This window comes from Pelobates fuscus, chromosome 13, assembly GCF_036172605.1.
Source record: "Pelobates fuscus isolate aPelFus1 chromosome 13, aPelFus1.pri, whole genome shotgun sequence".
Taxonomy (NCBI): Eukaryota; Metazoa; Chordata; class Amphibia; order Anura; family Pelobatidae; genus Pelobates; species Pelobates fuscus.
In genome coordinates this window covers 101,548,633-101,575,796 of record NC_086329.1, presented here as the reverse complement: position 1 = coordinate 101,575,796, position 27,164 = coordinate 101,548,633, and the positions used below count along the sequence as shown (strand labels likewise).

Here is a 27,164-nt window from a genome sequence, read left to right as displayed (position 1 = left end):
TTGCTATTCACTAACGTGTGAATTTTCACCAATTAAAAGAGGTTTCTTCAGAGAATCTAAAAATCTCAGAGAGCTGAAATCTGATGGGAACAATGTGGGGTAAAATAACTGCCTGCCTGAGCCTTGATTCTATAATTAATATTTTTAATTTATTAAAAGTTGGAGTTTGGTGAAACCCCCCCACAGTAAATGTAAGATTATAAGGGTGGGGGGGGCAGACACCTGGCTGTCCCCCTGCCAGCTAGCTGCTCCCCACTCAGTATTCTATCTCACTGAGAGAAGCTGGGAGCACTCACATTCCCACAGTTTTCCTACAGTTCCCGGCATGCTCGGCGGGAGGCACGCTGCGCGCTGACGTCACGGCGCTCTCGCGTTCCGAGCAGGTTAGGGCAGTGCGGGCCGCCGTACGGCAAAGGCGGAAGTGGGGCTCCGGGAAGATGGGGGCCGCCGTGTTTTTCGGATGTACCTTTGTGGCCTTCGGGCCGGCCCTGTCCCTCTTCATCCTCACCATAGCCGGAGACCCGCTCAGAGTCATCATCCTGGTAGCCGGGTGAGTATAGTGATACCGAGTACCTGCCACCATAACCACTGCATGACCATACTATCCACCATAACCACTGCGTGACCACCATAACCACTGTATGACCATACTATCCACCATAACCACTGTATGACCAACATAACCACTGTATGACCATACTATCTACCATAACCACTGTATGACCATACTATCTACCATAACCACTGTATGACCATACTATCCACCATAACCACTGCGTGACCACCATAACCACTGCATGACCATACTATCCACCATAACCACTGCATGACCATACTATCCACCATAACCACTGCATGACCATACTATCCACCATAACCACTGCATGACCATACTATCCACCATAACCACTGCATGACCATACTATCCACCATAACCACTGCATGACCATACTATCCACCATAACCACTGCATGACCACCATAACCACTGTATGACCATACTATCCACCATAACCACTGCATGACCATACTATCCACCATAACCACTGCATGACCACCATAACCACGGTATGACCATACTATCTACCATAACCACTGTATAATGATGTACACTCGCTCTCCTTATAGAGTGTTTAGTGAATAAGCCCCTGCTAACATGCTGTGTATGTAAACATGAGTGGCTGCAAATCCACAAACGTCCCCATTCAGATTCCAGGTTACCACAGTTGGAAGCTCAATGAATAAACCCTACTGTCAGTGCCGTGTAGTGCGCTCCCTTTATACCGGCTATGGAGTTGTTACAGTATGTATTGACATGGACAGAGTTAAAGGACACCTGTTGTAACTGGCATTTTAATTTGAAATCTCCCTCGTAGGCGTTATATTAGAGATAAATGCCCGAGGACACTTCCACAAGCATTGCAGATACCGCCATCATGATCACTTCGTCACTCGCTCTGTTTCTATACTCCCTCATCTTTAGATTTGCAAGCACCGGCCAGGGATAAAAAAAACACTCCTCGTTCAAGTTCATTGTAGTGGTTATGGTGCCTGCCCATTGTAAGTTGTCAAAGCAATTTAAACGATTTGATTTCTTACCTGGGGTTGACTGGGTTAAAGGTCCCCACTGCTACTTCGAACAGTGAGATCTGGGCGTTCACACGCTGAGAGCAGTCTGCCGATACCCTCAGGCAGCAGGCTAAGCCTTGCATTGCAGTTTAGCGCATAAGAAGATCTAATAGATGTTCCTGCTCCAGCTCTCTGGTTGTGTTAATAAGGGTAGGGAAGGGCACCCAGTAAATCCCAGGTAGGAAGTCAAACCCAGTTTGACTACTTAGTTTGTAGAGGGGGGAGATGGGGCACTCCTGACAACATAACTTCTACAGTGAGCTGTAGTGGTTATGGTGCTTGGAGTGTTCTATATTCATAGCAGTCCCAGCACCTTCTATGCTGATAATCAGGAGGATCACCTGTAAGAGTACTCCTGCTCTCCCTGTCTTTCCGTTTTCGCTTTAAAGGTCTGTGCCAAAGAACTGAATGACAGGTGAGGAACCTATTTTTAATTTGGGATTAACCTATTTTTAATAGTTTTTTTTTTTTTTTTTTTAGCAATCTAAGCACTTGCTAGCAAATCTGCTAGAATAAGGTACAAATGGTTAATCTACTGTTCACTGCAATTTGTTTGTACCATGACATGTACACTTCAATCACTATGTGAATTTTTAGGAAGTGTGAATTTCGAAATTATAGCCAGAGTAGTTGAAGTGAAAACCTGATTTGGGGATATTTTTCCAGTTCCGCTACTGAGAGCTAAATTGTTAGGCTCACCAACATTTAGTGCTTTGGTTAAAAACCCAGTATTTAATCTCCTTTTACAGTATTACATGCTCAGTGCACAGTGACACTAACAGGGGTATTTACAAAACTCAATTTTTGTGAATGAAATCTTAAATGCATCCATTTTGTAAAACAAAAGTGATCTGGAAAAATTTGCAAACTCAGCCAAAGTCACAACTACCCTATGGGACACTACAGTCACCAGAACAACTACAGCTTATTGAATTTGTTCTGGTGAGTATAATCATTCCCTTCAGGCTTTTTTCAGTAAACACTGTCTTTTCAGAGAAAATGCAATGTTTACATTACAGCCTAGTGATACCTCCACTGGCCACTCCTTAGATGGCTGCTAGGGGTGCTTCCTGGGGCAGTGCTGCATAGGGTGACTGACATTCAGTGTCTCCACCCTCTGCATGGAGACACTGAACTTTCCACCTCTATGAAGAGATGCTGATTGGCCAGGGCTGTGTTTGACTTGTGTTGGCTCTGCACCTGATCTGCGTCCTTGACAGTCTCAGCCAATCCTATGTGAAAGCGTTGTGAGTGGCCTTAAATAACACTTCTGATGATATTTGCCAAGCAGGCAGATTAGGTGCAGTGCCAGCAGCAGCAGACTGGAATGAAAGTAATATTTTACTATATTTAGGGAGGGCCAGGGGTTGGGCTAGCCGCTAGATGGAGGTTCTAACACTATAGGGCCAGGAATAAATGTTTATGTTCCTGAACCTATAGTGTTCCTTTAACCCCTTAAATCCGGAGGACGTACTATTACGCCCTGCAGGAACCGGCTCTAAACGCCGGCGGGCGTAATAGTACGTCCTCGCCATAATGGCCGCCCACGTGGCCGGCGCTAATCGCCCGCTGCAGATCGCGGTCGGGGGGATGCCTGCCCCCCCAGGCAACCCCCCCTGTGGCCGGTGACCGCGATCTGCAGTCTCTGATCGCAGTGACAGGCTGTCACTGCGACCAGTATTCAGCATGTGTCAGCCGATTTCAAATCGGCTGACACATGCGGCCGGCGGCTTTCCCCTTCTGCAGATCGCGGTCGGGGGACTTACCTGGCCCCCCAGGCAGTCCCCCTGGGGTCAGTGACCGCGATCTGCTAAGTCTGATCTCAGAGCGCTCTGATCGCAGTGACAGCCTGTCACTGCGATCAGTGTTACATGTGTCAGCCTATTGGCTGACACATGTAACTGGCACAGTGATCCCCCTGCAGATTGGAAGGGGGGAGTGCTTGTACCACCCAGGCACTCCCCCCTGTGGTCAATTACCCAATCTGCAGGAGGTGATCACAGTGACAGGCAGTCACTGTGATCACTGATCCTGTGTGTCAGCCAGTGATGTGAAATCACTGGCTGACACTGTCTCTGCCCCCTGTCCTGTAATAAAAATAAAATATTAGTTAAAAAAAGAAATAAAAAAAATGACAGTTACAAATAAAATATACTTAGATCATATATATATTATATATATATGATCTAAGTATATATATATACACATACACACACATTTACACATACACGACGTGTATTTAAATATTAATATATATATATATATATTAATATCAAATTACACGTAGACTGATACTGATTAAATATATATATAATTATTGTTATATATATATTTATAAATAATATAAAAAAATAAATATGTAAATACGTAAAAAAATAAAATAAATAATTAAAAATAAAATATTAAAAAATATATAGATGTGTTTTATTTCGTTCTAACTGTATTGTGATATTAATATATATATATTTATATCAAAATACACGTAGAACGAAATAATATATATATCTATATACATAAATATATACGTATATATCACTATATATATATACCTATATATAAATAAAAATATTAAAAAAAATATATATATATATATACGTATATATACACATATGTATATATATACATATATTAATTCTACACATATATTTATGTAATAATTTTACATAATTAGGTATCCTAATTAATTACAATTAGCGGGACCTGCCTGACCACCCATGCCGAAAGTATAGGGAATTTAATTTGCTAGCACTATATTTAACCCTATAACTTTCCAAGACACCATAAAACCTGTACATGGGGGGTACTGTTTTACTCGGGAGACTTCGCTGAACACAAATATTAGTGTTTCAAAACAGTAAAATGTATTACAACCATGATATCGCCAGTAAAAGTGAAGTTTTTTGCATTTTTCACGCACAAACAGCACTTACAGGGACGATATTATTGCTGCAATACTTTTTACTGTTTTGAAACACAAATATTTGTGTTCAGCGAAGTCTCCTGAGTACAACAGTACCCCTCATGTACAGGTTTTATGGTGTTTTCAAAAATTACAGCGTCAAATATAATGCTTGTGTTTAATTTTTTTCACATTAAAATTCGCCAGATTGCTTACGTTGCCTTTATGACCCTATGGTAGCCCAAGAATGAAAATTACCCCTATGATGGCATACTATTTGCAATAGTAGACAACCCAAGGTATTGCAAATGGGGTATGTCCAGTCTTTTTTAGTAGCCACTTAGTCACAAACACTGGCCAAAATTGGCGTTTTTTGCATTTTTCACACACAAACAAATACGAACGCTAACTTTGGCCAGTGTTTGTGACCAAATGGCTACTAAAAAAGACTGGACATCGCTTATTTGCAATACCTTGGGTCGTCTACTATTGCAAATGGTATGCCATTATGGGTGTAAATTTATTTCCTGGGCTACTATACAGTCTCAAAGGCAACGTAACCAATCTGGCGAATTTCAATTTCAAATGTAACACGCTATATTTGACCCTGTAACTTCCCAAAACACCATAAAACCTGTACATAGGGGGTACTGTTTTACACGTGAGACTTTGCTGAATACAAATATGTGTATTTTATTGCAGTAAAAGCAAACAGTATTATGACATTAACAGTTAAAATGTCATGTAGAACGAAAAAAATCTTATTTTCTCCCATTTTTTTCATATTAAATTATGTTTCATAGCTAAATATTTGATATTAAATGAAAGCCCTGTTTCCCCTGAATAAAATGATATATAATAAGGGGGGGTGCATTTAATATGAAAGAGGTGAATTACGGTTGGACAGACATATAGCGCAAATGCCAGGTTTTGTTTACGTTTTGTTTCGTTCACAACTTGTACATTTGGCTGCGGTGTTAAGGGGTTAATTTGTGAAATAATGGTGCCCATATCACTAGTATTTTCCTCCATTTTTCCATACAATCACTGACACCTGGTCTCTGTGGTGAGTTTGTGATAATGGGGATCAGAAAAGATTACTTTTACCTTAACGCATTATCTCTTATTTGTTCTGAACTTGCACACTGGTAAATATCATAGTAATGGATGTCTACTGGGCTGTGTATCAGAGTATGTTTATGTACTTTTTTATGCTATGTTTAACTTATTTAGATGTTCTATACAGTGGTAGAGGGCTGGAGATTGGCACATCTTGCTATATACATTATTATTGTGGGAATACAAACATCTAGGTCGCCATGGTGAGTAGGGATTTTGTCCTGCGCCTGGGCGTTTGTTAGCCACAGGAAGCGTGGAGGCGGGTGGCCACGGAGGGAGCTGTGATCTTCCTGCTCTTCTTGTTCTGCTCCCTCGTGCCCTGCTGTGATGCCGGGAGATGGAATATGACATTACTCCGGCCCCCCGAATCACTAAACAGCACATCAGGGAGTAGAGCAAGAATAGCTTGAAGATTACACACGGCCCCCTGGACCCCAGGGAAAGGATCCACTCCAGCTCTTCCAAAGGTAGGGAGGCTGTGTGGATATAAATGTAAAAAAAAATGTGTGTCTGATTAGGAGACCGACCCCCTTCGATCACATGAGTTTTTTGTTCACCTTTTCTCCCATGCCGTGGCTGACCCCGCCTCCATAACGGAAATCAATCTTGATGATCTCAGTGACATAGGAAAGCATTGGGAGGTTATTGCAAGTGCGCAGCAAAACGCCACGGTACAGTAATCAGTATCTCCTCGTAGAGATGCAGCGAATCAATGCTTCTCTACGAGGTGCTTCAGCGTCTCCATCCAGAGGGTGGAGACTGAATGTAGGTGCTGCACACTGTGTAAGTTTGTAGCTTAAAATTAAACTTTGTTTACTTAAAAAAAAAAAAAAAAAACTGGCTCCTGGATTCCAAGCCAATTTGTCAAGCCCTGGTGTATATAATATACCCTACAGAAAACTGCACTCTAGGGACTTGGTAAAGTAAACAAAGTGCTGTTTAGTCAATGTTTCAGTTTGTGACTACTATGTGGATTACATTTGCTCTTGAGAAAGGCCCAAGGAGGGGCCGACACGTTTACCGTGTGATGAAATATTCAAGGTTTGAGGTTTTGCATAAAGTCCTAAGAGTGCAATAGGTTTTTATGAATGTGTGTGTCGGTATCGTCTCTCTCGTGCCATGCTGCTGGACATTTACAGGGCAACAATGTGACCTGTCATTGCTGTGCAAGCTGTGACCAGACCCTGACCTCTCCGACTAAAGGAAGTAGCGACTAAGGGTCATGTGTTTTGTCAAACCTTTTGGTGGAGCTTTAATTAAAAAAAAAAAAATGGGTCCCCAAGCCCTATATTCTGCCCATTCTTCATCCCCATTGATCTTTTGAAATTCATGTTGGTTCTGTTCGACCTGGATGGCAGTGAAAGGTCGAGAGAGAACCCACCCCTGTGCGTACTTTCAGCCAATCATCTGTGTCCAGGTTGGATGAAATCGATACTAGTAATGCAGAGGTTTAAATTCTGCCTTGTCAATACAGTTGGAGAAGGGGCGGTCTGTTGGTCCCTGTGAGCGCCCAAAATTTAGTAAAACCACTCTGTTTAACAGAAAAAAAAAGTGTCTGGGCCATCTCTCCACTATTACTACTGAACTGAAGTGGTCATGGTGTTTAGAGTGCCCAACTAAAGTTTCTGCTATTTGAATATTATTGAATATTCTTATTCTTCCATGTACCATGCATGATTATATTCCTAAATACTTCCACAATCTGTCTTTTCAGTATTATACAATGTTACACTAATGATATTCCTGTTAAGTTGCATGTTTCTGATCTTCTGAATATATTCCCTCTTTTCGTGTTTTTTTATTTTGCCTAGGTCCTTTTTCTGGCTGGTGTCGGTCCTATTATCCTCCTTGATCTGGTTCATTTCTGTCCAGGTCAGTAACAAGAATGATTCCAATCTTCAGTATGGCTTGTTAATATTTGGAGCAGCTATATCCGTTCTGCTACAGGAGACCTTCAGATACGCCTATTACCGGTTACTTAAGTAAGTACTTGTATTTTCTGTAATATGGACTTTTTATTGAGCTTTTTAAAAGTCAGGGATTAATTGGGTAATTCGGGCTCCAAGTTGATTTTTTTTTTTTTAGGGGAGTTAATTTTTTCCATGGCAAATAGTCTCAGGATGTTTGTTAATTTTGCTGTCAGATGTAGAGGAAAATGGCAAATAGCATTTCTACCTAAAGCAGATTTTTCCAGCTGTCAGGCTGATTTTGATCCACAGTTGGCTGTAAGGATCCGTCAGGCTGATATTGATTTTCTAGTATATTTTAAAGAGCTGTCAGGATGATTTAGATCCAGCGGTGGGTTATAAAGAGCTGTCGGAATGATTTAGATCCAGCTGTGGGTTATAAAGAGCTGTCAGAATGATTTAGATCCAGCGGTGTGTAATAAAGCGCTGTCAGGATGATTTAGATCCAGCGGTGTGTAATAAAGAGCAGTCAGGATGATTTAGATCCAGCGGTGTGTAATAAAGCGCTGTCAGGGTGATTTAGATCCAGCGGTGGGTTATAAAGAGCTGTCAGGATGATTTAGATCCAGCGGTGGGTTATAAAGAGCTGTCAGGATGATTTAGATCCAGCGGTGTGTAATAAAGCGCTGTCAGGATGATTTAGATCCAGCGGTGGGTTATAAAGAGCTGTCAGGATGATTTAGATCCAGCGGTGGGTTATAAAGAGCTGTCGGGATGATCTAGATCCAGCGGTGGGTTATAGAGAGCTGTCAGGATGATTTAGATCCAGCGGTGGGTTATAAAGCGCTGTCAGAATGATTTAGATCCAGCGGTGGGTTATAAAGAGCTGTCAGGATGATTTAGATCCAGCGGTGTGTAATAAAGCGCTGTCAGGATGATTTAGATCCAGCGGTGGGTTATAAAGAGCTGTCAGGATGATTTAGATCCAGCGGTGTGTAATAAAGCGCTGTCAGGATGATTTAGATCCAGCGGTGGGTTATAAAGAGCTGTCAGGATGATTTAGATCCAGCGGTGTGTAATAAAGCGCTGTCAGGATGATTTAGATCCAGCGGTGGGTTATAAAGAGCTGTCAGGATGATTTAGATCCAGCGGTGTGTAATAAAGCGCTGTCAGGATGATTTAGATCCAGCGGTGGGTTATAAAGAGCTGTCAGGATGATTTAGATCCAGCGGTGTGTAATAAAGCGCTGTCAGGCTGATTTAGATCCAGCGGTGGGTTATAAAGAGCTGTCAGGATGATTTAGATCCAGCGGTGGGTTATAAAGAGCTGTCGGGATGATCTAGATCCAGCGGTGGGTTATAGAGAGCTGTCAGGATGATTTAGATCCAGCGGTGGGTTATAAAGAGCTGTCAGGGTGATTTAGATCCAGCGGTGTGTAATAAAGCGCTGTCAGGATGATTTAGATCCAGCGGTGTGTAATAAAGAGCAGTCAGGATGATTTAGATCCAGCGGTGTGTAATAAAGCGCTGTCAGGGTGATTTAGATCCAGCGGTGGGTTATAAAGAGCTGTCAGGATGATTTAGATCCAGCGGTGGGTTATAAAGAGCTGTCAGGATGATTTAGATCCAGCGGTGGGTTATAAAGAGCTGTCAGGATGATTTAGATCCAGCGGTGGGTTATAAAGAGCTGTCGGGATGATTTAGATCCAGCGGTGGGTTATAAAGAGCTGTCAGGATGATTTTAGATCCAGCGGTGGGTTATAGAGAGCAGTCAGGGTGATTTTAGATCCAGCGGTGGGTTATAAAGAGCAGTCAGGATGATTTAGATCCAGCGGTGGGTTATAGAGAGCAGTCAGGGTGATTTTAGATCCAGCGGTGGGTTATAAAGAGCAGTCAGGATGATTTAGATCCAGCGGTGGGTTATAGAGAGCAGTCAGGGTGATTTTAGATCCAGCGGTGGGTTATAAAGAGCTGTCGGGATGATTTAGATCCAGCGGTGGGTTATAAAGAGCAGTCAGGATGATTTAGATCCAGCGGTGGGTTATAGAGAGCAGTCAGGGTGATTTTAGATCCAGCGGTGGGTTATAAAGAGCAGTCAGGATGATTTAGATCCAGCGGTGGGTTATAGAGAGCAGTCAGGGTGATTTTAGATCCAGCGGTGGGTTATAAAGAGCAGTCAGGATGATTTAGATCCAGCGGTGGGTTATAAAGAGCTGTCAGGATGATTTAGATCCAGCGGTGGGTTATAAAGAGCTGTCAGGATGATTTAGATCCAGCGGTGGGTTATAAAGAGCTGTCAGGATGATTTAGATCCAGCGGTGGGTTATAAAGAGCTGTCGGGATGATTTTAGATCCAGCGGTGGGTTATAAAGAGCTGTCGGGATGATTTAGATCCAGCGGTGGGTTATAGAGAGCAGTCAGGGTGATTTTAGATCCAGCGGTGGGTTATAAAGAGCAGTCAGGATGGTTTAGATCCAGCGGTGGGTTATAGAGAGCAGTCAGGGTGATTTAGATCCAGCGATCGGTTATAGAGAGCAGTCAGGCTGATTTTAGATCCAGCGGTGGGTTATAAAGAGCTGTCGGGATGATTTAGATCCAGCGGTGGGTTATAGAGAGCAGTCAGGATGATTTAGATCCAGCGGTGGGTTATAGAGAGCAGTCGGGATGATTTAGATCCAGCGGTGGGTTATAGAGAGCAGTCAGGCTGACTTGGGCTTGGTTTATTACGTTTAGACATGTATCAATATCCCCCTGACTGTGAAGCGTTAACATTACACACTATGACTGGAAGCTGGTCACCTGACTGTTAGCTGGTCACATGAAGAATGATTCATGCTGGGGATGTCGGCCACTATAGCCTGACGCTGCTTTATAGAGTCAATACATGAAACCTCATTTACAATAAATAATAAAAAATCGTGCAGACTAAAAATATCCTTAATATGAAGCTGTTACAATTAAGCGATAAATCAGTGCATTCTATCATAACAGACGAATAGGGCAATGGATGGGGGTGGGGGCAGTATCACAGTGTCACCGATATGTGTGTGTGCCATTATTGTCACAGTTTATTATATCTCTTGGATAGTTTTGTTTTTCTCTTTTGAGCCCTAAACATTATTTTGAATGTCCGCCATTTTTTCTGTAACGCAATCGATTTCTCACTCTTTCTGTTATTGTTCCCAACATAAAACGATCTGGTATCACGTCTCTTTTTTCAGCCAGACTAAATTTGTCTGATTTCTGAATTTGAAATCTCTGCAAAAGCTCACAGAATTTACTATGAAGAAAGCCCTCACTGTAAGAACTCTTTAATAAATCCAATAAAAATAACGGTCACGTTTTAACAGACCGATCTCCCCCGGTTTATTATTGTGTAGCCATATAGCATTGGCCGTTTATTATTGTGTAGCCATATAGCATTGGCCGTTTATTATTGTGTAGCCATATAGCATTGGTGGTTTATTATTGTGTAGCCATATAGCATTGGTGGTTTATTATTGTGTAGCCATATAGCATTGGCCGTTTATTATTGTGTAGCCATATAGCATTGGTGGTTTATTATTGTGTAGCCATATAGCATTGGCCGTTTATTATTGTGTAGCCATATAGCATTGACCGTTTATAATTGTGTAGCCATATAGCATTGGCCGTTTATTATTGTGTAGCCATATAGCATTGGCCGTTTATTATTGTGTAGCCATATAGCATTGGCCGTTTATTATTGTGTAGCCATATAGCATTGGCCGTTTATTATTGTGTAGCCATATAGCATTGGTGGTTTATTATTGTGTAGCCATATAGCATTGGTGGTTTATTATTGTGTAGCCATATAGCATTGGCCGTTTATTATTGTGTAGCCATATAGCATTGGCCGTTTATTATTGTGTAGCCATATAGCATTGGTGGTTTATTATTGTGTAGCCATATAGCATTGGCCGTTTATTATTGTGTAGCCATATAGCATTGGCCGTTTATTATTGTGTAGCCATATAGCATTGGCGGTTTATTATTGTGTAGCCATATAGCATTGGCGGTTTATTATTGTGTAGCCATATAGCATTGGCGGTTTATTATTGTGTAGCCATATAGCATTGGCCGTTTATTATTGTGTAGCCATATAGCATTGGCCGTTTATTATTGTGTAGCCATATAGCATTGGCCGTTTATTATTGTGTAGCCATATAGCATTGGTGGTTTATTATTGTGTAGCCATATAGCATTGGCGGTTTATTATTGTGTAGCCATATAGCATTGGCCGTTTATTATTGTGTAGCCATATAGCATTGGCCGTTTATTATTGTGTAGCCATATAGCGTTGGCCGTTTATTATTGTGTAGCCATATAGCATTGGCCGTTTATTATTGTGTAGCCATATAGCATTGGCGGTTTATTATTGTGTAGCCATATAGCATTGGCCGTTTATTATTGTGTAGCCATATAGCATTGGCCGTTTATTATTGTGTAGCCATATAGCATTGGCCGTTTATTATTGTGTAGCCATATAGCATTGGCCGTTTATTATTGTGTAGCCATATAGCATTGGCCGTTTATTATTGTGTAGCCATATAGCATTGGCCGTTTATTATTGTGTAGCCATATAGCATTGGCCGTTTATTATTGTGTAGCCATATAGCATTGGCCGTTTATTATTGTGTAGCCATATAGCATTGGCGGTTTATTATTGTGTAGCCATATAGCATTGGCCGTTTATTATTGTGTAGCCATATAGCATTGGCGGTTTATTATTGTGTAGCCATATAGCATTGGCGGTTTATTATTGTGTAGCCATATAGCATTGGCCGTTTATTATTGTGTAGCCATATAGCATTGGCCGTTTATTATTGTGTAGCGATATAGCATTGGCCGTTTATTATTGTGTAGCCATATAGCATTGGTGGTTTATTATTGTGTAGCCATATAGCATTGGCCGTTTATTATTGTGTAGCGATATAGCATTGGCGGTTTATAACATTTCTGTTGGCTTGTCTCTTTTATAGACGGGTTATGCAGTGCTTCAAACAGGTAGAGATGCCCATAAAATAAATAAATACATATTGTCATCGAAACGTACAGCACTGCATAATGTGATACTTCATACGTGAAATGTGACAGCAGCAGGGAAGGCGTGTAAAGTGTGTAATGTTCCGTATGGTTTTACGGTTCAGTAATTTGATCTATTCCTTTCTGCTCACATGTACTGCGTGTCTCCATAAACCATTGTCATTTCTCCTTCTCTCGGTCTTCAGGAAAGCCGATGAAGGTCTGGCTACTATCAGTGAAGATGGCAGGTCTCCAATCTCCATCCAGCAGATGGCGTACGGTGAGTATATTTTATTTCTTTTCAGCCTGTAATGACCTCCAGAGAGTCTCTGGTTCTGTTTATTTTACATTCCTTCTATTGCACATTACAAGGATTGGTTGTTGTATATGGTGATTAAAGGACCACTCTAGGCACCCAGACCACTTCAGCTTAATGAAGTGGTCTGGGTGCCAGGTCCAGCTAGGGTTAACCCATTTTTTTTATAAACATAGCATATTCAGAGTATAGTGCCAGGAAAACGAGTATGTTTTCCTGGCACTAGAGTGGTCCTTTAATGAACCTAATTAAAGGGACACTATAGGCACCAAAACAACCTTAGCTTAACCCCTTAAGGACTGAGCCAAATGTACAAGTTGTGAACAAAACAAAACCTGGCATTTGCGCTATATGTCTGTCCAACCGTAATTCACCTCTTTCATATTAAATGCACCCCCCCTTATTATATATCATTTTATTCAGGGGAAACAGGGCTTTCATTTAATATCAAATATTTAGCTATGAAACATAATTTAATATGAAAAAAAAGGGAGAAAATAAGACATTTTATTTTTTTAGTTCTACAGTTTAACTGTCATTTTAACTGTCAATGTCATAATACTGTTTGCTTTTACTGCAATAAAATACACATTTTTGTATTCAGCAAAGTCTCACGTGTAAAACAGTACCCCCTATGTACAGGTTTTATGGTGTTTTGTGAAGTTACAGGGTCAAATATAGCGTGTTACAATGAAATTGAAATCGCCAGATTGGTTACGTTGCCTATGAGACTGTATAGTAGCCCAGAAATTAAATTTACACCCATAATGGCATACCATTTGCAATAGTAGACAACCCAAGGTATTGCAAATGGGGTATGTCCAGACTTTTTTAGTAGCCATTTGGTCACAAACACTGGCCAAAGTTAGGGTTCGTATTTGTGTGTGAAAAATGCAAAAAAACGCCAATTTTGGCCAGTGTGGCTACTAAAAAAGACTGGACATACCCCGTTTGCAATACCTTGGGTTGTCTACTATTGCAAATGGTATGCCATCACAGGGGTAATTTTCATTCTTGGGCTACCATAGGGTCTCAAAGGCAACGTAACCAATCTGGCGAATTTTAATGTGAAAAAAATGAAACACAAGCCTTATATTTGACGCTGTAACTTTTGAAAACTCCATAAAACCTGTACATGGTGGGTACTGTTGTACTCGGGAGACTTCGCTGAAAACAAATATTTGTGTTTCAAAACAGTAAAAAGTATCACAGCAATAATATCGTCCATGTAAGTGCTGTTTGTGCATTAAAAATGCAAAAAACTTCACTTTTACTGGCGATATCATCGTTGTAATACATTTTACTGTTTTGAAACACTAATATTTGTGTTCAGTGAAGTGTCCCGAGTAAAACAGTACCCCCCATGTACAGGTTTTATGGTGTCTTGGAAAGTTATAGGGTTAAATATAGTGCTAGCAAATTAAATTCCCTATACTTTCGGCATGGGTTGTCAGGCAGGTCCGGCTAATTGTAATTAATTAAGATACCTAATTATGTAAAAATATTACATAAATATATGTGTAGAATTAATATATGTGTATATATACGTGTGTGTGTGTATATATATATATATATATATATATATATATATAGATATATATATATATATATATATATAGATATAGATAGATATAAAAAAATTAATATTTTTGTTTATATATAGGTGTATATATGTATATAGATATATATTATTTTGTTCTACGTGTATTTTGAGATAGAGATATATATATATATATATATATATATATATATATATCTCTATCTCTATCACAATACAGTTAGAACGAAATAACACACCTCTATATATTTTTTAATTATTTTTGTTATTTTTTTACGTATTTACATATATATTTTTTTTATATTATATATAAACAATAATTATATATATATATTTAATCAGTATCAGTCTACGTGTAATTTGATATATAGATATATATATATATATATATATATATATAGATATATATATATATATATATATATATTAAGATACACCTAGACAGTGTGTGTATATGTATGTGTGTATGTATATATATATATTTGTGTAAGGGGCAAATAGCCGTATATGGAGTAAGGATCCAGCATAAGCGTAGGATAGTATAAAGGGAGCAAGTCGGTTGTGGTGTGCCGAGACCGACGATACGGTAGGCCTGTAAATAAAGAGGGCAAAAATGAATAATCAAAGATTTAATACAGTCAACAAATATATACAAATTAACCAGACATTTCCTTAAATGCATTACAGTATTTAATTCCTGGAAGAATTTTGAAGGTAGGAATCTAGGACCGAAAGTGAACACCATTTGTTGTGGGTAGGATATTATGTTATCTCTACTGTTGGTCCGTGTTGACTCGTTTCGGAATGTGGTAGAGCCAATAGGTAATGATATATGTGTTTACATAAGTGGGATCATTGAAGACAATGATCTGTCTAAGTGGTGGTGATGGTAGTGAATTCTCTGGCCTGAGAAAGGCATAAAAGGCAATGTGCATGGCTGGTAATGGCCGACTTGGTAGTATAATTGAATGGTTGTAGATCTAATAGGTCCGATAAGGATGAAAAGTTGGATGGCTATTGGTAATCTCTGAGAGGAACGTGGGAGAATGGATTCCTGAAAACCTCTGAGTATATTCTTGTCTGGTATGATAGCATGAAGTTATGGTAGTTTTGGCCATAGGTTATCCTGTGTTGTTGAATGCCTGTAAACTATATAATTAATGGTGTGTGAGATAGTTTAAGGTGGCAAAAAGAAGCAAAACCTAGGAGAAATGTTATGACACAGGTTGAGCTGTCGTGTTCCAATGAGATTCTTTAAGCCAGGTGAAAAGCTGTGTTATGTGTTCTACAAGTATGGGACGAAAGTGCTAGGTGGGATAGTGCATGCTATGCTGCATGAGTATGTCTAATCCATGATTTTGCCTCTGGAACTAAAGCGTGGCCGTGACTGTATGGGCGGCTGTAGGAAGCGTATGATGAACATGCCTGGAATATAAATGAGACAATTATCGGCAGGGATGTATACCCCCGTCTGGTACATGAAAGTGAAATGTGATAAGTGGCCAACCAAGTGAGTTCCCCAGAAATATCATGACCTTATGGATGAGTAGTGGCGATTGTTGATGATATGACATGTGCCTAGTTGTCAGAGTAATAACGGATTGATGACCCTGACCATGATTTACCCCATGCCACAGCAGCTGCTACAATGGGGTAGATCTCCCAAAGGGGCTGAGGTGGTGGAAAAATTTCCAAACCTGGATGCCATGGCCAACAGCTCCAAAGCAATCGTTCCCGGTAGATCGCTGCCAAACCCGTGGTAGACGCCGCGTCTGACCATCTGGTTAGAGAAGTGTCAGACAATCCTGGAAGGAACATGCTTTTACCATGCCAAGTGGTTAAGAAATTCCCCCCCATGTGCAGGTCTGCTGTTGCTGAGGTGTCTAGGGACATCCTCTGATCATCATGTTGGAAGTGTGGAAAAAAGGGGAAAGTACTCTGGATGTGAAAGCGTGGTCTTGTGGTATGATTGGCATGGCAAAATTAAGGAACCTGGTAGGGATTGTAGTTCCTTGCAGTTGTAAGTACTAAGCAGGAGGTAGTGATTGATGTAGATGAGAATGTTCCCTATTTGTCTTGTGGTAACTTGCGTGTATGGATGCCGACTCAAGTCATATGCCCAGTAATGTGATGATAGTGTCTGGGCCTTCTGTTTCTTATGGGGGTACTGGGACGCCCAAGTGGTCAACCAGACTAAGCTGCCGTGAGGCTTCTAGTGAAAAATATGTTATCTTTGATCAACAAGAAGTCTTCTAGATAGTGTATGACTGTAAGACCTCTGGATATGTTATCATAACCAGCACAGAGTATCTGCGAATATCGATAGTAGGCTAATCTGTAGCTCGAAAGTTGAGCGGGGAAAGGATTGCCCAATTTATGCCATGTAAGTGCCAGTGTGTAGGGTAGATGGTAGCCGTTTACTGCGTTGATGATATTGGTCTTACTTAACCAAGCTTCAACCCATGCGTGAGTGATAGCTGTAAAGGTAGATCAATGGTGTTGTATAGTAAGAAAACTCCTCGGAGGGTATGAGGGAGTTGAGACTGGGGTAGCGGAGGTGTGTGGTGCCAATAAGTCTATGGTTAGTCTTTGTTTAAGGGAAGATTCCTTGTGACAATACAAATGTGTTTGTGTTTGGTGCCCTGCTGTAAATGGTGGAGATTGGAAGACCCCTCTGCAAATCTTGGCTATGAGTGTGTTTACAGCCAATGGTTTTGTTGTGCTGACTGTAAGTGAGGGCATGCTATATTCCTTGAAGGTGTGTTTATGATACCTGTATGGGAGCCCTTTGAAGCTCCAGAGCTTTAGTAAATCTACTACAAGTCTGGAAGGGTGATGAGTCAGTAGTGTTGAAAATGCATTGGTGTGTACAAATGGTGAGTACGTTATTTGTAAGTTGTATTGGGACACATGGTTTGTCATGTGCCCTGAACCATTTGAACATATATGCAACAGTCTATATGCAATGCAACTACTCATATCAATGGTCTCTGGTAGTTCAGAGGTGCTGGTACCTGGAGCCTGAGAGCGCTCGTCCATTTGTTTGGGACAAAATCCCTTCTGTATGGGTACCTGCAAAAATAAACATCTCTACATATTCCAATTGCCAACCCAACCAAGGGATGGTCAGTTCCCGATTTACCTGGAATCCCTGGATCTGACCACCACAGATACATCATCATACATATATATGCCTTGCTTCCCCAATGTGCTGACATCATACGTGCAGGGTTAACGTCTTGTGTGTCATAAGAATTGATTGTACCAGGTAACCGAGTTTTGGTTGGTGCTGGTTGTACAGTAGCGTGAGGCCCAGCCTTGTGAGGGCTGTGGTCACCAACTCGAGATTGCCAGTCTGTCATAATTTTTTTGGCTCATGAGTTTATGAGTGAGGCTAGTATAGCCTGGGTGTCACCTGAGTTGATGTAGCTGGGCCTTCCCCTGCCTCCGTGTTGTCCGTTGATGTATGGAGGAGTTTGAACAACTCTGCTTTCCTTGCTGTAGCAGGGTAGGGGATTTGTCACCTCCTTAGGTCGGTGGTAATGTGTGGGATCGTCCAGGATCTGATTGCTGCTGGACTAGCAACATCTCCTCTGTTTGAAGGTGTATCAATTCTAGCCGGGGTGCTAGGAAGAGGTGATTCTTCACCATCTTTTTGAGAAATACTTAAATAACAATAAAGACTGCAATTATTATTTGTACCCAGGGTTCTTGTACTGGCTTGCTAGCTAAGCCGTAAGGCGAAACGATTAGGCTTGGTGTTTTTTGGTGACTGGTGAGGCCCTGCTAGTTGCCAAGTGGCTTGAGAGGCTCTATCTATGCTTGGCGCGAGGGGAGTTTGAGTGGCCACCGAACGTTGTGGCAGGAGGTTGGCCTCTCGGTGACAGTAACCAGAAAATAGGAAGGGGAGTGACAGGTGAGGCCCTCTCTATGATACAATGCAAGGCGGCTAGCTCACGAGTGGCCCGAGGGGTGTATGCCTCCGAGTGTGAGGCGGGGTGTTGGCCTCGCGGGACCACTAACCGAAGCATAATGCAGAGAGAAAAAAGGGGGTAATACCTATTGGGCCCTAGAACCCTAATTGCCAGTATACTATTACTATTCCAGGGAAGGTAAGAGATGAATAACTACGTGAGCAGGTGTATGTACTTGGTAGTATGGTATTGAACCTGACAATCCCTATAGGTTTTTTAGTAGTAACTGTAACCTGAATGGATAAACTGTATGGCATTAGGAAATATGGCATAAAACCTCATGGAGTAATCAGGTAAAATGGCGTCTGGATGACCCGGAAGTGGAAAACATTCTGATGCTGACCTCAAGCGATATGAGTCAGGTAAGGGGTGTCCCTTATATAGGGGAGTGAATTAATTTAAGCCCCTCCCACAAATACAGGCCAAACGGCCTTAATACATATGTATGTATATATTTTTTTTTTTTACACTTATTTGAACTTTTTTTTATTTGATTTCCAGCCAGCAGGGGGACTAACTGTCATTACAGGCAGTCCCCCTGCTGGCAATGCAGCAGCCAGCTAACCCGGCCATGTGATTGTGAGGTCCTCGTAAGGACATCACTCTCACATGGCCGGGGAGGGGCTGCAGGAGGAAGGATCTGCCGCGGGGGACTCCGGGTAAAAAAAACAAAAAAAAAACAGAGGGCGTACTATTACGCCCTGCGGCGTTTAGAGCCGCTTAGAATAGGGCGTAATAGTACGCCCTCCGGTTTTAAGGGGTTAATAAAGCAGTTTTGGTGTATAGATCATGCCCCTGTAGTCTTACTGCTCAATTCTCTGCAATTTAGAAATTAAATCGCTTTTGTTTCTGTTTATGCAGCCATAGCCACACCTCCCCTGGCTGTGACTGACAGTCTGCATGAAATTTATTTTTTTTCATTTTTAGTCCGTTGTTAGGAATAGAAACAAATATTCTACACTATAGTTCTGGAGTACATGTACTGGTGCTAACCGAGCAGGAGATAAAAAAAAATTCTAAACTAAATAGACTGTGCGATAAAGGAAGTGTAAACATTAGATCTCTCTTTACAGGAAGTGTTTAGGAAGGCTGTGTAAATTACATGCAGGAAGGTGTGACTAGTGCTGTGTAAACAAAGTGCTTTATTTCATAAATGGCAGAGAATTGAGCTGTGAGATTGCAATGGCATGATTTGTTAATCAAAATTGCCTCATTATGCTTAAGTAGTTTTGTTGCCAATTTTATCCCTTTAAACTTAGAAAGGTTAGGAAGGACTATTATTCTATTTTGTTACTTAGCATTTTCTTTTGCCTCGTTTCCACTGAGCGGTTCGGTACGGTTCGCTATTTTGGGTGTTTCCATTATGAAAGTGGTCCATATAAGCGAACCGTACCGATCCATTCAGGGTCCTGCTTCAGATGTAGGGCCATAGGAAATGGAACGGTTCGGTTAGGGCAGATCTACTATACAATCAGTGGAAACGCTCACCAGAATGGGCTGGACCATTCTAAACCTTCCAAACTGTACCGAACCGATCCGCTCAGTGGAAACAAGGCAATAGTGTATTGTGTTTTTTCCTTTTCTTTTTTCTTTTTGTAATCATTTGCCTCCATATTAGACAAACATTTATTGAATTATTAAATTACACCCTTTACTCAGTCTTCAAGGTCCAACGGGTTAATGCAGCTTCGGAGGAGTTTATTTTCTAAGCACTGGGCTGTTGCTACTGACTTAGATCATTAGCACTTTGGCAGCTTCTCGCATACAGTGAGCTGTATGATGGCTCTCTGCCAACACCCCCTCCCCCCGCCCCCCCCACTGCTCGCTGTAAGTAGTGAATTCTGTGGAATCTACAGCTCTCCATGGATGAACTTGGTGTTATTCATTGGTGGATCATCCCAAGTTAGAGACCTACTTTTAAAAAAACGAATGCAACCGGCATGAGGCAAAAGGCATTGAGTGTGGAGCTGCCGCCGTCTCATAGGATCTTCCGTAGACATCCGTGTGGCACTGTGGCGATGGTGGGTCGAGAGAATCCTGCGCTCGGCCTCATTCACAATTATGAATGTGGATGTGTGTAGTGTGGTAACGGTTGTGGTAAGGCTTCACACTCATGCTATGTAATGAATGGTACAGCTTGCTGTTGGCTGGAGAGTGGTCTGTGGTCTGCAATCAGACCAGATAGACAGGAATATGAGGCTTCTGATTGGTGGTCTATTCCCTGTGTGGATGGGGCTCTTAGCTGCTGCAAAGAAAAAATTGTAAAAAAAAGAAAAGATATATCGTAATAAAAGAGCTGATTGTTTATTTGTCTTCTTTTCCCAAACAGTGTCTGGATTCTCTTTTGGAATAATTAGCGGAGTATTTTCCGTCATCAATATCCTGGCAGATGCGGTGGGACCCGGGATAGTGGGGGTGCATGGAGACTCTCAGTATTACTTTCTTACATCAGGTAATATCTCTGTGTGTTCTAGTCGATCGCTTTGTAATAATAGTAATGATTCTAATGCACACATGGTACACGTTAGGGCAGAGTGCCACGGTACACGTTAGGGCAGAGTGCCACGGTACACGTTAGGGCAGAGTGCCACGGTACACGTTAGGGCAGAGTGCCACGGTACACGTTAGGGCAGAGTGCCACGGTACACGTTAGGGCAGGGTGCCACAGTACAAGTATGTGAACGAAGTTATCCTAGATACTTCTGTTTGGTACTCAACCTTGAAGGTTAAATACTCTTGTGGTCCTTGTTATATCATGAAACGTTCTGCCTGTTTGTTTATCTACTCAGTAAATGATAAATAGAAGTATGGCTTTGCCCTATTTAGGCCGAAATAGATAAGTGCAGATGGTTTGGAAAAACGTTAGTCGGTTTATTGTACGTTTTTAAAATTTGGTTTTCAGTTTACCGTTTAGTGAATAAATCCCTCAGCAAATGATCAACATTGGATTAAGTAGATTAATGTCCTGTTCTGTGTCCTTATTGAACATGGTCTTACGTCTGATCCTGCCCACTGTTTGCTGTGGTTTGGGCTATTAGTGCTTTATGGAGCTAATGCTATATAAATAATAATAATAATGTACTTCTGTACTTCCTCCATGTCTGGAGGGGGGGTGATGCTTTGTCCCAGTGTGTTATTTATCTGATTGTCATCTTGTCTCTTACCCAGCATTCCTCACAATGGCCATCGTGTTCCTGCACACCTTCTGGGGGATAGTGTTCTTTGCAGCTTGTGAGAAGAAGCAGCTGTGGCACATTGCTGGAGTGGTCCTCTGCCACTTGGTCACCTCTGGGTTGGTGAGTATCCTGAATTTGTGTCTTCACCACAACTGTAATGTCTTAATAGCACCATAACCACCACTTTACAAGGGTTTGTCTCTATCTTGGTTTACTTTGCATGGTTTTAGTTAATGCTCTACCATGTGACCTGCCTAGATGCCCACAGCTGACAGTGCCATTACTGCACGTGGTAGAGACTGCCTTTTCCAAATCCTCTTTACTGTGCGTTTGGAGTGTGAGATCATACTCCCCAGCACCCAATCCATTTGTACCTTTTTAAGGCAGCGATCACTGACCCCTGGCATTCTGACAGGTGCCAATTGGATTTCCCATGATGCTAGGCAGTAGTCCACAGCAGCTGGAGTGACAATGCCTAGCCGTCGGTGCGGCAGCCTGCTGAAGAGATGCAAGCGAAGAATGCTATCAATTGTAGACTGCTCAGATCTTACTTTATTTATCGATATCCCTTAACTTATCAGCTCTTCAGAATATCCTCCATCACTAGATGCCTAGATTAATTTTTAAATCGATTTTGTGGTTGATTTGAAGTCTACTTTGTTACTCAAAATTGCTCAATTAACCGAGTATCCACTAGGTGGTATTGTTGGGTTTTAGAACAATGCAAACTCTGCTGTAATAGCCACTGGCTGTATCCCATCTTCAGAGATGTATGTGTAGACCTCCTGCGGGCTGTTTATCTCTTCATATATCAAAGCAGTAAATAGCAAACCTTGTTTATACATTGTGTAATCCTTCTTAACCCCTGTGTAGTGAATTCTGTGGAATCTACAGCTCTCCATGGATGGAACTTGGTGTTATCCATCGGTGGATCATACCAAGTTACATACCTACCTTGATTACAGGTTGTGTTTCGTAGCATTCTGTACATTGCACAGGGGGAATACACACTATCCTTCATATATTGACTATGCATTCTGTTTAATCTTCTGATCTATTTAGGCAATATTTGCCAATAATTTGATAGATTGAGGTTCATGTCACACTGGCACTAACTGCAGTACCTGTTTCATCCTTTCATCCTCCAGACTTTCCTGAACCCTTGGTATGAGGCCAGTCTGATCCCAATCTATATCCTCACCTTATTAATGGGGGTGTGGGCATTCGTGGCTGCCGGGGGCACCCATCACAACATCCGCAAATGCTTATCATGTAAGTAGAAATCCCCACCTCGCGTAACGCAAACATTATTCCAACATTGCTAGAATACTGTCAATTCAGTTCTCGAAAAATCTAATGCCTGACTAATAAATTGTACGAACTCTAGCTGATTTGTGTATTTTTGTTCTATTTGGTTTTTTTTCCCTGTTATTTAAAGGAAGAGTCACAAATGTAATACATTCAATAACCAAGGTTGACTTTGTCGGTTTGCTACAGTCAGGCTTATGAATTCTGACCATGATGTTTGTAGCTTAATATAACAATTGTACACTTAATGGAACACTATAGAGTCAGGATCATGACATTATCTAGCCTCCTCTTCCTAAATATATAATAAAATCCACATAGAGACACTGAATGAATGTCACACTGTGCAACACTTCTCCAGGAAGCACCTCTGGTAGCAATTTGAGGAGTGGCCAGCGGAGGTATCCCTAGGCTGTAATGTAAACACTGCATTTTCTCTGAAAAGACAGTATTGGCATTACAAATCCTGGACAGGCTGTAGACACCAGAACTACATTAAGCTGTAATTGTTTTGGTGACTCTAGTGTCCCTTTTAAAGGAATACTTCAAGAACCATAACTACTGCAGTGTGCTCCCCACATCCACTAAAGTGAGAGCCGAAAGCTCCTCCTAAGATCAGCCTTGCAGTACAGAGCTATCGCATTGGATGAAAGAGTCCACTGATTGCTCTCAGCCAATGAAATATGCCCTGCACTGTCAGATTTAGCTTAGTGAATGAGGGGGGCCGGACCTCGGCTAAGAAGTCAAACTGTTCTAAAACGGCTTGACACCTTACAAAGGGGGTGCTGTCAGGGTACTCCTGGCACCATAACCGCCACAGCAAGCCATAGTAGGTATGGTGCTAGGAACATTCCTTTAATAGAAATTGCTTGGTTGTGCAGTAGGAGCAGCTATGCTAAGTATTCTGTCTGTGATTTCTTTTTAATAGAGGCCATTCATTTATGTCAGCCTTGGAAGTAGAAGGAATGGAGCTCGCTAATTATTCAGACTAATTCCAATAAAACCCAAAGCACGCCAGCAGTAGATAGTTTTAGTAAATGTACTTATCCGTGTTGTGTAGTGGGTAGCACGACATTAGGAAATTGGTATTATTTGTATTAAATATCTTCTTTTATTGACTTGGAAATTGGCAAACTTAGGCTAAAATAGCTGATCTTTGATTAGAGCAGAATTTTTCTCAATCAACTGTAGTAGTCTGACTTTTTTGCAGTTCAGATTTCAGCTTGGATTCAGTTAGTTTGGTGTTTAGTGAAAGGTTCGTCTTTGGATATTAACCAGACTACCTTACGTAGATGGAAAGGGATTTCTATCGGTTAATAAACAGGCAATAGTTTCCATGGCAAAGTCTGTTTAAACTGCTTCTTGGTCGGTAAAAGCAGCTCTTCTTATCCTCTTAGTAGTAGTTACTGGGTAGCATTGTTTTGTTACCCATCAGGATCCTGCCTTGTTCTGTAAGGGAAGGTCACTGCAGCCTGCAATCTTCTAAAGGGTTTGTACCGAATCTGTCCAAGCCTAGGATAATATTTTTTTTTTATTTATTTTTTTTAAGTATTTTCATTTTTGACAAGGTATGGAATGCTGTTACAAACATCATCTGCAGTAAATCATATAAACATGTTGGTCCACTTAGAATTTGCAGCATTTGATATCTTTATAGAATTACTTCTTCATAAATTGTAATTGGAAAAACTGTGATAAAGGCCTATGTTCTGTCATTCTGATACAAGTTACTGTGAATAAGCCCTATACTGGGAGGAAGCATTATTCTTTTATTTATTTAATAATAAATATATTCCTCCAGAAAAGTTGGTTAGAATGAGAATCTTCAGTGTATTAAGTCTCAATTCAAATAATAGTTTACTTATAGTGCATAAAGCGCAGGGTATTTAATACTTGCACTGCCCTATGTAGCAGGGAATATCTACGGTCTATATTCAAAATGTATTGGTTACATAAACGGCCTTTCTCTGTGTTCAGAATTCAATTTACATGGCCAAATTACATGTAGTTGTTGGTGAGATTATCTATTCCACCTGTCGGGCAGGGCTGTGTTAATGAACCCCTGGTGCTCTGCATTTTTACTCACCAAAATTCCCCCCCTCCGCTCCCCCATTAAGGCGTTAGTTAAAACAGAAACCGTTTTGTTTCTGCAGGCAGACGTCAAGAAAGTAACCAGGTTATGGTATATTCTGCTCTTCAGGTGCCCAATGATGAATGAGGCCAAAACATGCTGCCATGCAGCTACGAATGGACATTACAACCGAGACGCCATCAAAGTGCTCCTCAATCCCAGAAGCTGGCTCCTTTTTCTACACCTTCTCAGACGAAAAGGACTTTCCAGTTTTTGTCTCTGGTTCCACCCGTCCCACATGCCGGCACTGGGCCTACTCAGGCTGCCGGGGGCAATCTGGAATTGCTCCTGCGATAATCCAGAACAACAGCATAACTTTATTTTCTTCTTTTCAAACACACGTGCCGTCCCCATCACGGGATCTCGAACAAGTCTGCAGCTTTCTCATTTTGGTTGTCCTTTCTAGCCAAGTCTAGCGTTTGGCTAAGATCCGTTTCCCTTCCCACCTTGGAGGCATGGTTTATCCTAAATGGTTAAAGGGTGATGGAGCCTTGTATATTTGGTGGACCTGTCCCCGTAAACGTGAGTCAGTCTGAATTTTTATTTTCTTCTCCTCACTCAGAACTGTCAGATGCCCTCTGCTCCTCAGGGACTGGGAGTGAATATAAACACATAGAATCACTGCAATTTGAAGCTTCCTTGTCTGCCATTCCCTTGTGTGTGTTTCATTTTTGTTTTTTCTTGCCTCTTTGTGTAGCGAATGTGGCAGAGAGGGCAACACTACAATCTGGTTATTGGATTTCTGGTACAGTTTCTGTATTAAGCATCCTCTTGCAAATGTGAAATGTGTATCTAAAATACTGCAGCTTTGTTGCGTACCTCGCTAACCTAAATCCACTTCTTGAAGGATATCACTGCCCAATCAGTGAGCGGCGCTGTTGGAAGTGACCAAAACAAAACTCTTTGGGGCTGTGAGGGTAATACAATATGCAACCTCTGTCCTTAATGTATGACATTATCTTAGTAAGCCCACCACGAGGACAGAGGATACTGAGCAGCAGTGCCTTATAGCAGCATTAGACAACTTCTACCATTCCAGACGTTGTTGGCTCCATCTCCTGTGACGCTCCACCAGCCAAAAGCTTGGTGTGGCATCATGGGAGATGTAGTTCACAGTATCTATATTTGCAGAGACTGCAACACTGTAGCTCTTAACAAGCCAGCGATCCTGTTGGGAGTTAAGGGAGGGGGTTCCGCCCCCTTCCTGTTTTGAAGGCCTTATGTTTAGTTAGAATGTAACTTGATACAAACTTGGGCAATAGACACAGCTGGATGACTGATAAGACGGCATTCTTAGCAAGTATCTAAAAGAGTTTGCATATTTTGATTTCAGAAGAATGCGTTGGAGTTATTCCTGCATAGGTTGATGCTAGGGTACAAGCCCCTATGTGATCCTACTAGACATTTCTTGGCTATTACATTTATAGTTAAAACTCCTGAATAACTAAATGTTTGCATTTGGTTTGGGTAACGCATGGTCAGCCTCATTTGTAAATTCGCTCCTCTCTGCAGATAGGTTTGGGATGCTCTGGGATAACTGGAAATTAACCCCTGCTGCTGCATGGACAGTGTAGGATAAGGGATTGGAATAGATCACAGCCTGCCAGCATTAATGGGGTTAGCAATGAATTCCCGAGAACGCACAAAGAGACCGGATATGTCCTCAGCCATTCATTCTTACTATGCATTGCAGGGAGAGGGTTAAAACCAACTTACATGGCAGTGTGCAATTTGATGATTAACAGCAGTTGTATCCTAATAAATAAAAATGTAACAATGAACTACCAATGTTTTTACTGCCCTGCAATACATTTCTCCAATAAAACAAGTATGGGTTTACATTTTATAGTTGTAGGCTGTGTTTTTTGTTGGGGATGGCGTTTCCACGCCTTTGGTTTCTGATGTAAAATTACTGTTGATTGGGCATTGCAGCCGGCTTTCCTTACATTCGTGGTGTTGAGGAAAAGCAGATCTGTGGTCTGAATGGGAAAGCTGGTTTGTATGATTTAAAGGGACACTATAGTCACCTGAATAACTTTAGCTTAATGAAGCAGTTCTGGTGTATAGAACATGTCCCTGCAGCCTCACTGCTCAATCCTCTGCCAT

At 41.4% G+C, this 27,164-nt stretch overlaps 1 protein-coding gene across 2 annotated transcripts; it reads left to right on the top strand.

Annotated features, from left to right (window-relative positions):
* Positions 1–383: 383 nt before the first annotated feature.
* On the top strand, positions 384–26,902 carry APH1A (aph-1 homolog A, gamma-secretase subunit). Of its 2 annotated transcripts, none has more exons than XM_063439473.1 (7): positions 384–550; positions 7,458–7,628; positions 12,802–12,875; positions 20,773–20,895; positions 21,612–21,739; positions 22,768–22,891; positions 25,081–26,902. In XM_063439473.1, exons 1-7 carry the CDS (start codon positions 438–440, stop codon positions 25,143–25,145), a joined length of 798 nt encoding a protein of 265 aa, XP_063295543.1. In that variant the 5' UTR covers positions 384–437; the 3' UTR covers positions 25,146–26,902. The 2 variants fall into 2 exon arrangements, with proteins under 2 accessions (XP_063295543.1, XP_063295544.1); XM_063439474.1 differs by having other exon boundaries at positions 386–550; positions 25,128–26,902.
* The last annotated feature ends 262 nt before the right edge of the window (positions 26,903–27,164 follow it).

Excerpts from the sequence above, each read along its gene's own strand:
- APH1A (XM_063439473.1), top strand. The coding sequence starts at position 438 with ATGGGGGCCGCCGTGTTTTTCGGATGTACCTTTGTGGCCTTCGGGCCG. Across the intron at positions 20,896-21,611 it reads GTATTACTTTCTTACATCAG|CATTCCTCACAATGGCCATC; the intron begins GTAATATCTCTG and ends TCTCTTACCCAG. Across the intron at positions 22,892-25,080 it reads CATCCGCAAATGCTTATCAT|GCAGACGTCAAGAAAGTAAC; the intron begins GTAAGTAGAAAT and ends TTGTTTCTGCAG.